The 13,400-nt window shown below is 44.1% G+C and overlaps 1 protein-coding gene across 1 annotated transcript; it reads right to left on the bottom strand.

Annotated features, from left to right (window-relative positions):
• Positions 1-641: 641 nt before the first annotated feature.
• Npy (neuropeptide Y) lies at positions 642-7,510 on the bottom strand. Its single transcript, XM_021165763.2, has 4 exons — positions 7,294-7,510; positions 6,312-6,499; positions 2,557-2,637; positions 642-843 (listed from the first exon to the last, which is right to left on the bottom strand). The coding sequence occupies exons 2-4, from the start codon at positions 6,497-6,499 to the stop codon at positions 819-821; spliced, it is 294 nt and encodes a 97-aa protein (XP_021021422.1). The 5' UTR covers positions 7,294-7,510; the 3' UTR covers positions 642-818.
• Positions 7,511-13,400: the final 5,890 nt, after the last annotated feature.

Genomic DNA, 13,400 nt, shown 5'->3' with positions numbered 1-13,400 from the left:
CCTGGTTTATACAGTGAGTACCAGGGCAGCCAGAGCTATACAAAGAAACCCTGTCTCAAAATAAAAATAAAAAGAAGAGGAGGGGGAAGAGGAAGGAAGAAAGAGAGAGAGAGAGAGTGAGTGAGAGAAGAATTGAATCCTATTGCATTAATTTTAAACTAACTCTATGCAAGCCAGTGTTTGAGGAAGGAAGCTGAATGACAAGCTTTAGGTATCTAACACACCTGTGTTGTGTGAGAAGACCATCCTTCCTAGTGTGATCCTGACTCATATTCAAAGAGTGACCTCATTTCATGCATAGCCTTACGGCTGATGTGATGTGGTAGCCACCAGCAAAGATGGCTATTAACATGAATTTAAATTACATGAAATGTAAATTCCACTCCTTATTTATGGAAGTCACAGCAGGTGTTCAGTCATCGACTCATGGCAGCTATAGTAGATAGATGGATATGAGACATTTTGCACAAAATTCTGAGATATAGATTCTTCCAAGGACAGCATAGTTATTTATTTATTCTCTATGACCATTGCTTTAATTTTGGTGAAACAAACTGAGTTTGTTACTTGAGACTGACTATAATTTAATGACTAACCTAATCCTTTCTATTGTGATAACAGATTATTCACTGAGAATACGATTTTGAATGCATGATGCTTTATTTAAACACACATATATACAACAACAACAAGGGAAATGGGGCGGAGTCCAGCCTAGTGGTGGCATGCATTGGTGGGACAGGCAGACTGGTTTCACGGGATGAGATGAGATGTGGGTGGAAACTTGGAAAAGTCGGGAGAACAAGTTTCATTTCCCATCACCACATGGAAGGGTCTTCAAGCCTGTAAAACACAAGAGGCAAATCGTGGAAGCTTCCCAGGGTCTTACAAGAGTGAGACTCTCCACCCTGAGCTACGAGATGATCAGAAGCTATTGTGAAGCCTCCTGTTGGCACTCTAAATAAGAGGCTACGGAGAACAGCAGCATAATGAAGACCCAGTTTGTCAGCTTTTGCCCATGGGAATTGGAGTCTCTAAGGGAGTACTTAGAAGCCTCGGTCTATATCAAAGGAGCTGAGGGACTCCGAAATACTTCTGATGATCAAAACTACAGGAGTCACATGAAACTATAACAAGAAAGTCAGTGTTATTCAACTCTGAATATGCTTCTGTTGTCTCCCAGCAAATCTTTTATGTAGTGAGATGCTATTTATTAGACTATAAAGAGCCCCTTTTAATAAAACAGCATTCATATGCAACTCCAAGGCTATCAACTTTTGTCTCCTTCTAATTGCACATGATTGAGTCTGTCAGTCAGGGCGCAATTAACTTTATTTCCTGCACTAACTGTGTTATTTTGGGCTACAAAACAAAGCAGCCAGTGGAGTTCTAAGTAGGTCTGGATCATCACTTCCAAATCCTAAGTATACACAGCCTAGCCTAAACTTTTACTGTGGCAAATATCCCATGCATATCAATGAGACACAGAAAGATGTTTATTGTTTAGTATCAAGAGCAATGCTTCGAGTTTCCCACCATTCCTTTTAGCATTCGCTGGCTAACTCTCAGTTGATGCCTCTAGGGACAGAAGCCTTGTACTTTATTTGCTTCCCTCAGAGAAACTATCTGGAGGTGGCAGGTCCTGCTGTCACCCATGGGTTCACCAGGGGGAAACCTCATGAACCCCCTGCCACTCTCCAGTCACACTCACTGATTAAGTGGGCTAGTGACCTCTTCTGGGGAACAGGGTTTTGGGTGGTGTAGAGTTCTGGGTCTTGGGGAGCTATCTATCTAACTAACTAGGGATGCAATAGGATTGGTGTGTTGAGATCTTGCTGTGATGTGGCATGTGAGCAGGTGAGGTTAGGGGTTATGAAATTGAGACAGATTGCCTCTTTCTGCAGTATCCCTTCCTTGGTCAGGAGTCACGTGCTTAGCTCAATGATCTGGGCAGACAGCTGTCTCAAGACTTATCTATACTCCAAGAAAGGTTCCAGACTACAGATAAGCACCTAAGGAGAATACATTACTCAACAGTGATTCGTTGAATAAAATAGATCAGTATTTTGACCCAAAAGACATCAAAAGGTAGCTTTGGGTAAAGCCAGGGAAGGCAGAGTCAGACACATGAGGTCCGTGGACTCTAGGACATTTGAGAATGCCACCTAGTGTATAAAAACGAGATTGTCCAGCCTAAATGGATGATTGGTCATTTAAATTCAGAGTTGGGGGCTTGCTCTATGCTCCCTTACTTCTAATAAGGCAAGGCATTCTATAGAGTCTAACTTCTGAGCTAAAAGTCAGCCATATTTAAAAAGGGACACCAAATAATATGTATTAGAAAACAAAATGCCTTAGAAATTAAGATTTGCAGTGAATGCATGAAATGCAAATGTCTTTCGGGTATGGTTCTCCATCCCCATCTCTATCCTCACCCTTCTTTTCTGGATGCTGTTATCCTAATGTCCACACAGACTCCCACCAGCTTCCCCTAGCTCCCCTCCACTGGCATCTTAAGCTCTGTAGTAACATCTCCCATCCCAAGCTTTGTCATACCTTGTTCTGGGGGCATTTTCTGTGCTTTCCTTCATTAAGAGGTCTGAAATCAGTGTCTCGGGGCTGGATCGCTTGCCATATCTGAAACATGAAGAAAGTAAAATCAAGGTTTTTATAAAGTAAGCTTGGGGGTAACCATAGGAGAGAGAGAGAAAGTGTCCCACCAAACTCAAAGTTGTTCATGTGCTAATAAGTATTCTCAGAGTGTGAAGCATATGTCATCAGCAACTCTATCATGACCACATATGTGCATACACATATACACACAACCAGGTAAGATGGTCCAGAGGGTAAGAGTGCTTTCCATGCAAGCCTAATGTCCTCAGTTCAATTCCCAAAACCCAAAGAGGGAATAGAGAGACCAACTCTGGATAACCATCCTCTGACTTCCATGTGCAAGTGTGTGCATCCAACCATCACACACACACACACACACACACACACACACACACGCTAAACAGATACAATTTAAAGGTTACATATACTTAATTTTTCTGGAGTACTTTATATATATTTTATTATTGAAATTATATTATAATTACTTCATTTACCCCCTTCTATTTCTCCCTACAAACCCTCCCACACACCTCTTCCCCAGCTCACAGAAGTCATAGTTGGTTCTGTTTCTTCCCTGGGTTCTGGGGATTGAACTCAGGTCATCTGTGATGCACAAATGAAGCTGCTGCCCGAGTGCACCCACACTTACATCCCGGTCATCCCTGTTCCCTCCTTACACATCCCCACATACCCTGGATCTTACACTCTCCCCTCTCTGTTGGAGGCACTAATGCTTTCCCTGAGGCATGATGGGGTCCTACTGACCAACAGAAATAGTAGGATATGGTAAGGACAATATATGGACCTGAGGTTACATTCCCCTGTAAAGATAAAATAGACTACCTACTACAGAACACTGCTAAGGGTGTTGACAAGTTGATAGCAAATAACACGATTTTCTCCATTCACTGGAAAGTCATGGAACATCAGCAGCCACTCCATTTCCAAATGAAAACTTGGCCTGGTCCAGATGGATTAACAAATAGGCACAACAGCTGGACAAAGCTGACAGATGTTGTTCTAAGTGCCAACCCAGCAGAACTAAATCCAAATACGTTGGTGAGATTTCTCATTGCTCCTGTGCTGAGACTCGAGGGGAGCAAAAGCAAACAACGCTCATCCTCACCACCCAACTCTCACATCATTTGTTAAGATTTTCTGCAAGATTAGACTAGAGCTGGTGGCTTGCACTTGGTTAACCTGCCCTTCAGTTGATTTTGTTCATCTTCACACTTTGGGCAACCAACCTGAATTCATTTACCTCTATTATGTTCCAGAGAGACAAAAGGACAGGCAACTGGTTTCCCTATTTTCCAGTCAAAATTCTCCCTGTATTGTGGCAGTTTCTGCATGCTCATAAGACTTATCCAAATGGTGGCTGGGCTCAGGGCTCTTTCTCTAACAGCTACACACTATATACCAGCAGCACTCACTTCTGGTTGTACCAACAAAACAGTCTCTTCTCAACGTTGCTGTATGTCCTAGGGAGTAAAACTCACCTCCATCTGAGAACTACTGTTCTAAGGAACCACACAAACAAGACCCATAGACTAGAACAAATGATTTGGCCTGCCGAAGCAGTAAGTCAGCAGCATGCACAGCTACAGGAGAACAGCTACAAACAGGACTGGCAGGAGGAAGGAAGAGAATAATTATAGATAAAACAGTCACGCATAACACGGTGATTTTCAAAGGCGTGGAATTCTGTGCATGAATCTTTGGTGGAAGACAACAAGTGCACAAATGGAGCTTCTGTGGTTTCTAAAGAGAACTTTTACCAGGATGATACAGGTTCATTTTCAGAATTGAACCAGGTTTTCTTCCTGTGACATGCAAGCCCCTTTCCCTGTTGGTTTTTTTCCCCTCAAAGATGGTCGAGATTCCATTGAATGTTAATGATGTGCTCCCATCCAAAGAAACTCAACAGAGGGTTCCAGCTCCATAACCCTAAGAAAGCTTTCTTAAAATGTCCTTAGCTTTGTGATCTGCAAAGTGGAGACAATGAAATTCACTTCAAAGTTTTGAGAAAAAGACTGAATGGGAGGACTAGGGAAACATGAAGTGGGATCATTCCATACACTGCGGCAAAGTCATATAGCAGCAGTCTTTGAAGAGAGAGAGAGAGTTCTATTTCGTATCTAAATAATAAAGTTTGTTTTTTAAAAACAAACAACAACCAAACAGCCAAATAAAAACAAAAATAAACAAACAACAACAAAAAACCATGGTGTTGTGGTTGGAAAGATGGCTCAGTGGTTAAGAGCACTGGCTTAACTACCAGAGATCCTGAGTTCAATTCCCAGCAACCACATGGTGGCTCACAGCCATCTGTAATGGGATCTGATTCCCTCTTCCGGCTTGCATTAAGACAGAATGCTTATATACATAAAATACATACATAAATCTTGAAAATGCTATCATTTCAATTGTGTAATTTATTTCTGATCTGTATGGATTAAAAAAGAAACAAACCTGAAGTCATTGACTTTCTGGGAAATCTATTTATTAGGCTCAAAAACACAACTGCTTTTTGCTAGTCAAAATAGTCAGATTTCAAAAGATTATGAGCCTGTATTACTTAAGCAATTCTGTATACATTGGGATTGTTTTCCCCAGAGGGCTTTCAGAATGCTACATACCTTTCTGAGGAAATTAAGAATACACAACTGTTTTAGAAGCACAACCTCCCTTTTGTATCCCATCCAAACATCCCCTGGGTCGAGAGCAGTTTAACCTCTCTCTGGAAATCTACTATGCATAATTGAAACATGCTAAGTAAAGAACATTAATGCCTCCAAAGGGCTTGCCTAGATGGTCTTCAAGGTTCTCAGTAATTCTCAGTAATTGAAATGTGTTGTTAAATGATTTAGAACTAAGATGCACCAATTTTGCAGACTAAGTCCCATATTGTTTGTAAAATAGCTTGGATTTTATTTTTCCTGCTTGATTTTAATGCTGAGAGGAAAGGCAAGGCTCACCTCTGACTTTCTGAACATTAAAAGTACAGATCATGGTCTGTCTCTCAGGTCCCAGGCAGTTGGAGGTGTAGCCACCAGAGTCCCTAATGTAAAGGCTTTGTTCTCTTTTGTTTCTTCTTAATGGGGCACTTTCTTTTCAGAACTCAGTTGCTATAAAATGGGAAAAAGTCAGCTTTTTTATTAGTTCAGAAGAAGCCCATGGTATTTATTTATTGATTGATTGATTGATTGATTGCCCTAAATGCAGCCACTCCCTTTGCCCTGGGCAGGCTGGAAGATCTCTCCACCCTTTTGACAGCTGGATTGTGTCCTTGGTTTTCTTTGGCTGTGGTTGTTTACTCTAAATCAGGGTACCTCTTCTCCCTACACCTTTACACTGCTATACCCCTGCCCAATGCAGGCCTTTCCCCAAGATGGGTGCTGGGAAAATCTCCAACTGAGCAAAACTGAGCAACTGAGCAAAAAAGGCAGGAAAGGTAAGTGACAGACAGAGGACAGCCTAGAGGTACTGAACCTTGGACTTGGGGCTTGGAGAGAAAGTCTAGTGACAAAGACAATGTATCCAGTTTGTGGAGTGTACCCAGCTCACATATTTATCTAGAGCTGAATTTATGCCCGATCCTGCCCTATGAACAAGGAGAAAGAAATGATCCCTGATGTCCAAGATCCCCAGAACCGCAAGTTTTCCCGGCTCTAAGTACCAGCTGCGTATGCACCCACCTCTGTCTGGTGATGAGATTGATGTAGTGTCGCAGAGCGGAGTAGTATCTGGCCATGTCCTCTGCTGGCGCGTCCTCGCCCGGATTGTCCGGCTTGGAGGGGTACCCCTCAGCCAGAATGCCCAAACACACGAGCAGAGATAGAGCGAGGGTCAGTCCACACAGCCCCATTCGCTTGTTACCTAGCATCTGTGGATACAGAAAGCTCAGACTTGGAGATGCTGAGATTGCTCGTCTTTGTCCCAATTCCAGCTATCACTCTAGACCCTCAGCTATTCCCATCCGAGACCCTAGGGAAAAAAGCCCAGATTGGGCAGGCACCACTTCCAAATCTTTAGAAGACCACTTGCCCCGACCTGGCCCTTTTGCTCCATCCACATATTTCAGAAAACTTCCCTTCTGGTGAGAGGCAGAGGTCCCCTTTTCAGAACAGAATTGGAAGTTCTGCCCTCTATCTTAAAGAATGACCACTTTTCTCCTCTCTTTCCTAAATCACCCTTGGAGGAGAAAACTTTTCTTCTGGGTCGCTTTTGATTTGTGTGACTACAGGCGCTGTGACAGTCGGATACCCAGAGGCTCAGTTCGGATTTTGGAGGTGACAGAGCTCACCGTGCCAGAGACAATACTTGGGGGAATCTCCCACTAGGAGCACACATGCAATCTGGGTTCCTGGTTGTAACCAACCAACCAACCAAACAACTAAACAAACAAACAAACAAAACCCCAGCGCTGCCCTGAGATAGGTGTTCCCAGGTTCTTCTCCCTACCCTCAAAAGATAAGAGGCAAGGAGGAGGGGCGCCCAGATTGGAGGGCCCCGGGGAAGGGCAGGTGGATAGTTGAACCTGAGTCCAGCAAGTGAAATTTAGCCGTCCCAAAGAGCTGGGTGTCAAGCTGGCAGAGCAAGCTCAGGGGACCGGCTGCGGGGCAAGTTCACTGGCGTCTGGGAGCCCGCACCCCTGTCCCAGTTGGTCCTGGCACTCACCGTGGCGGGCGGGCGGTCGTCGCTGCACGGCGGGTGCTCTGCTCTGGGTGCCTCTGTGAGGGAAGAGATCCACTGGTGGGATGCGGAGAGCGGGTCGCCCACAGGCTTTTATGGAGCGCCCTTGTCGCGGCAGGAGGGGCCTCGGGGGCAGTCACGCCCGGGTGACTCCCTCAGCCACTTCCCGCCCCCAGCGGCGGGGGAGGAGGCTGGAGCCACTGCCGCTCGAGTGGCGGCGTCTGGAGCCACCCACACCCCAATTCTAAGCGGCCCGCTCTGCGGGGAGAAGGGAACAACCAAGAGTGAGCACCCTCGGAGTCCTCTCTCTTCCCCCCCCCCCCCCGTCGAGTCCCGCTAGGGAGATGAAGCGGGGACCGCTTAGGTTGCCTGTCGCGGGAATTGTCTGCTCTCTGCGTGCGGGTCTGTAGGGAGCTGAATATTCTACTTGGGGAGCATATCTGGGGCCCGCGGGATAACTGCGCGCTCTGGGAGGGAGGCAGGCGAGCGAGGTTTTTCCCGCTCCCGGTGCAGGTGTTCGGGACCGCAAGGTCCCAGTGGCTTCCATAGACCTACTGGATCTACTGGTCTCCCCAAAAGGTGGACCCTCCCCCAAGCACTCTCCCCAACGCTGCTAGCTAGGTTCGGCCTCAGCCAGAAACTCCCCGAGGCTGCCTCTGGGAGCCCGCGGTCCATGAGCTTCTGTATCTACAGTGGAAAGTGGCGGCGATTCGCGCCCCTGTCTGTAAACCCTGTGAAGTCCCGAGTGAGCTTGGTTAGCGTCTGAATGAGCACTTGCTTTCAGATTGAAATGGAGCAGATTAAAAAACCAACACCAGTGTGCTTGTCGCGTTAAACTTGTTGAATAAATATGAACGATATTGAAGTTATGTTTATCAGATGGGGATTTTTACAAGGTACGCTTGAGTAAGTGCCCCTGGAAGTTTGAATCTAAGTGAAATGGTCCATTGCTAAAGTGGAATTTACGTGTTATTTTAAAGCTAAACTAAATGATTTCGTTTGAGTGTCACTTTGTGTGTTGTTTAAATAGTGCTAAATTGACTACTAATGAGAGGGAGGGAGAGGGAGAGAGAGAGAGAGAGAGAGAGAGAGAGAGAGAGAGAGAGAGAGAGAGAGAGAGACTATGTGATCGAACGATAAACCAGAACAACAATATCCCTCGCAGCTAGAAGACTTCACTTTCCCTATGTCAGAAACCTGCACCAGGGCCACAAACACTGAGCTGTCAGGGCTGCTTTTGTGCCCACATGAGGACATTTGATAAAAGGCAAAGCATCTAACAAGTCCTCTCTGATAAGGAGGAAGGCACACACTACTGTTTCATAATGTAATTATATTTTTGTAGTGAATCAGAGATTCACATCGGTTGAAGCCTGGACTTAGCAGGAGTCACAGGATCTCGGAGAAAGTACACCTTAGGGAGCGAGGGAGGGGCACCACTTTTGAGCAGGGGACTCTGGGAATCTGATACACTTCCTTTAAAATGTTGGTGCTTGAGAACAAGAACTTTTCCCATCAGCATTTGGAAAATAAAGAGGGAGGGTGTGCCCAGGATGTCACACACTGTTCTCGTCCTTGTTGTCCAAGCTGCATCATCTGGCCTTGAGCTCTCAACATTCTGTCATTCTCCTGATACCACTCCATCAATTAACTCCTCCCTCCTGTGGCTTCCTGTAACCATTGGCAGCTCATAGAAACAACCTCTCCCCCAACAAACAAAATCAAACGTGTTTCAAAGCAGCAGAGTCCTAGCTGCCTGCTCTCTCCTTTGTTCCAAAGTCAACTTCATTGGCTTTTTATTTATATGCGTGATCATTTATTGTAATAGCTTTTCTGAACTATCAATAAAATATACTAAGAAGCTTCAGATGTTTGAAAGATTCCCTTGGATACACATTCATGAATCCATAAAGAACATAGGTTCATCACCCCTGGACTTTTGACATCCCTCTGACAGTGCCCTCTCTGCTACTCCCTGTTCCCTTCCTCCATGGGTCTGTTTCCTGACACACAGAGTTGTTTGCATATCTAGCCCAGCTCCACAATAGCGTCTCATCTGTGCTTTTAATTTTTTTTAATCCAACACCCTTAAGCTAAGACTCACCCAAATGTCCACAGCACACACTGTACCGTTGACACATTTCCATGCTAAGACACCCCTCAACTTCAAGAACCAACTCAGCTTCTCCTAGATCCCAGGTTCTTTCCAGCTTGTACTGTGACTAACTCTGCAAGGGCATTGATTGATAAGTCACTGTGTTGATGTAAGTAGTCATTTCTCATAGGGGAACAAATATCAAGTCATCAACTGACGTTAGCTCTATCCCACAGGTCACTGCCGGTCTATTTTGATTTGTTCTTATTTTTTTTCTTCCTTCTATTTTGGCCAGTTCCTATTGCTACATCTTTAGTTACTTCATTTATTCTGTTTCAATATGTGATCCTTGTCAGTTTTATTCAGTGATTTCGCACCTTAGACAATATAACTTTCATCTTTAGAATTTCAATATGGGTCTCTTTAATACCCATGTCAACTCTTTATTCTAGTTTAACACATCATTATTATTACTATTATTTTGACATTTTGAAATAGGTTCTCCATATGTAGTCTAAGATGACCTTAACTCCCAATAACTGTTTCAGTCTCCCAAGTCTTAGGATTACAGGCCTGCTGTCAGGCCCAGACTGATATGCATAATCAATAACCTATCATCCATACAATTGCTGTATTTGGATTGCTTCCCACCACATGATGACCTGCATTTTCCCTCTTCTTCATCATCTTTGATAGGACGTCAGAGACTGTGGATTTTACATTGTTGGCCCTTGGACTCTTTTTTATGTCCCTATAAACACTTGGGTTTTGTTCTGGAAGGATGAAAACTCTGGAAAGTTGCACCTTTCACTTCAGTTTTGTTGAGGGGGCCAAGCTTGCTTTAGTCTAGGGTTAATTTTGTTTTCTGCTTTCAAAGATCATTCTTGCTTTATCTGATAACTGACGGCTGAGGGGGACAGGTTTCCCCCTCTGGCTGTTGGGTTACTCCCAGCCTTTGTGAGCTTTGGACCCTCCTTACCCAGGCCCCTGGGTGGCTCTTTGTCTGACCTCGAGTGGCTTCTTTGAAAGTAGGATTTATTCAGCACTCAATTAAGTTTTGGTGGGAGATACTGCAGATCCCCTGATATTCCCACTGCAGGACTTTCCAGGCCCAGGCCCACCTCCCAAGGCTGCCTGACTCGCTCAGCTCTGCATGGCAACCTGGCAGGCTCTCCAGTCAGTTCTCTGGTGCCATTGCCCGACACCCCTCATTTGTTTTCCATTGCCAGGAGATCACTATCAATTAGCAGCCGATGCCTACGTTCTGAGAGTTGTTTTATTTCTTTTTGTCTAAGGTTGTCATCGTTTCTAGAAGCCTCTGAGCATGGTCTTTCCATTATAGCTCCTGCTTCTTCACTCTGGGCTTGGTTACAATGCCACTGTACTCCATGTTTAAGCTATTGCAACTCTGGTCTACCTCACTGTGGAGCTCTCAGAACTTTAAACAGTTGTTCTTAAGGATTGTCTCACAACTGTAACTATCTATTTCAGTACACACATATGTGCTATTTCTAAATCATTTCGTGCCTTTAACATTTTGTAATTGTAAGCTTTATACGTACAAACATAGAGGAATATCTGTCTCTTAGTAGGTGTTCAGCTAAACAAAACTGGGAGTCAGTGTGTCACTGTCTGTCTGTCTTCCTGTCTGTCTGTCTATATATCCATTAGTCAAAGTCTGTTAGGATTTCAAAGTCTAACAAACAAGCGCTTCAAAGGACCATTATGGAGAGCCAGAGACAAGACAGAGATGGGCAAGCAGTCTGAATCATGGGTAACAAACTCCAGGTGGTGGGAGATCCTGAATCTCTGCTTGCTTCTCTCACCCAAGAAACAAACATTTCCATCAAGCCTAATACAGCAGTATTATGTGCCACCCATACAGTCCAAAGGACAAAGAGGATAGTTCAACTTGAAAAACCAACTCATCTTCTCTTAGGCCCCAGCTTGTTTATCTGCTTGTTTAGTGACTAATTTCTGCAAGGATGTTGATTGATAAGTCATTGTCTAGTCTGAGTATTAAATAATCTGGCATGGCTGCCCATGCCTGAAATCGCAGCACTATGCAAACCAAGGCAGGAGGACTGGGAGTTCAGCATAAGCTAAAAGAGAATATGTATTTATTTTATCAAACTTAAGCAAAATTGGAGAACAGTGCAGGCTGACAATTTAATAGTCTAATATGATTTTTTAGATAATCTGAGAGTTATTTTCTCTTAGCAAAATAATACCCAGTTACTCCAACAAGGCTACACTTTCTAATCATTCCCAAATAGTTCCACCAGCTAGGGACCAAGTATCAAACATATGAGTCTATGGGGTCATATTTATTTAAACCAACACATTCACATATAAGTATTTTCTTTGAAGTGTTTTCCTTAAAAGAGTTTAAAAGACTAGCTGCTATAGAAGGCTGGTGAATAATGATACAGTTAATAATAATAATTACAACAGTGTGTCATTAAGTAGGTGATATCTGTAGCAAGCATGTGTATATTATAAGCCTCTGTCAATATTTAGCTATGTATAGCCAAAGGCATTCCTAGTTGCAGGCAATTTAAACTCCTGATTCTCAATTTCTTTGCATTTTTCCTTCTATTTTGCTATTTTCAGAGTACTTTTCAGAAACCACGTACATCCAGTTGTAATTTCTTTCTGTTCCCTCCACTCTATCTGGGCTCATGCTCTTACAAACATCAGAATTAACGTAGGCCTGTTGTACTCATGGGGCTCCTTGGTTTGGAAGCTTCTGGTTTCTTCCTCCCTCCTTCCTTTGGGCCATTCTGCCTTACTTCTTTCAGCTGCCTTGACGAGGGAGCAGGGAAGCTTCCTGCGCCTGCGTGTTCTTTCTCGGCACCATGCGCAACAGAAGCTGCTTGCTGACAGCACGTTCTCTTGCTTTGTATTCTTAGCAGTGTCTGGGAATTCATGTATTAGAGAATTGGAACAATTATGAGGATGATTCGAACCAAAATTACCCCCAAATTTGTCTAAAATATCCAGATAATTACAGGAAAAATATATATTAAATCTGGAAGTATTTTGGCAATAGCTGCAGTTCTCTCCTCTGCTTTGCCTGCACAGGCACAAAAGGCTGCCTTTGAGAGAACACTGGATGCGGCTCCTCAGACAGACTCTGTCTGTGTTCTTCTGGCCAGTTTCATTTCATTTTTAGTTCAAGTCCCATGTTCCTGGTCATACAACAGCAGAATGTCTGCTTTGTTGGGATGAAATATGATTGTAGGAACAACTGGTACATTCTGCCACATGGGAGGTGGGTTTTCTGCAATAGGAAGTGTCGGTTTGCCTGTGTGGATTAGATAACTGATGTGCCATGCAGGGACTCCTGACTCAAGTGAGTCTCCTGGAGACACTGAAGAATTTTGTATTCACTTCTCACAGGGTTGAACTAGAGAAAAATCCAGTCTCCATGGCGAGAATACATTATTTCTAGTCTAGGTACCACCTTGGAATTTGAGAATTTATGTCCCTGCAGAGCTACTGCAGGAATTCAGCCTCCTAGGGATTGGACCTCAGGGGTTGGTAAGTGGCTCTTGGTTTCCTAGCCTTGCCTCCATTAGTGACTTGTATCAGGTCAAGCTGTTTTGAGACTCAATCCAACCTTGAATTTGAACAACTAGATGCCCATTCCCCCACGTATTCTTATGGATTAAAATGGGGTTCAGCAACTCTGAGTCACAAAAGGAATAAGTCAGATGGGGAAGATCAGGCTGAGGCATCCTCTTTCTAGCCCCAAGAGAGCCAGAGACCATGTGCAATGGAGCAGATAGCCCTGAAGAAGATTCCAGAGTCCTCAGGATCTAAGGTAAAAGCAGCTATGCTCATAGCTCCTTGGGGAGTCCTCTTTGGAACTCAGCGTAAACCATGCTTCTTTTCTCTCCTTCTTAGGGAGTCCACCCTTCAGTAAATCTTTTCTTCTTGAAGCCACCAGAACAGACTCAGGTTCTGGATCACAGCTATGGCCAGCAGCAGTTCA

Source organism: Mus caroli, chromosome 6, assembly GCF_900094665.2.
Source record: "Mus caroli chromosome 6, CAROLI_EIJ_v1.1, whole genome shotgun sequence".
Lineage (NCBI taxonomy): Eukaryota > Metazoa > Chordata > Mammalia > Rodentia > Muridae > Mus > Mus caroli.
The sequence above is the reverse complement of the archived record's forward strand: the minus strand, read 5'-3'. Positions and strand labels throughout refer to the sequence as shown.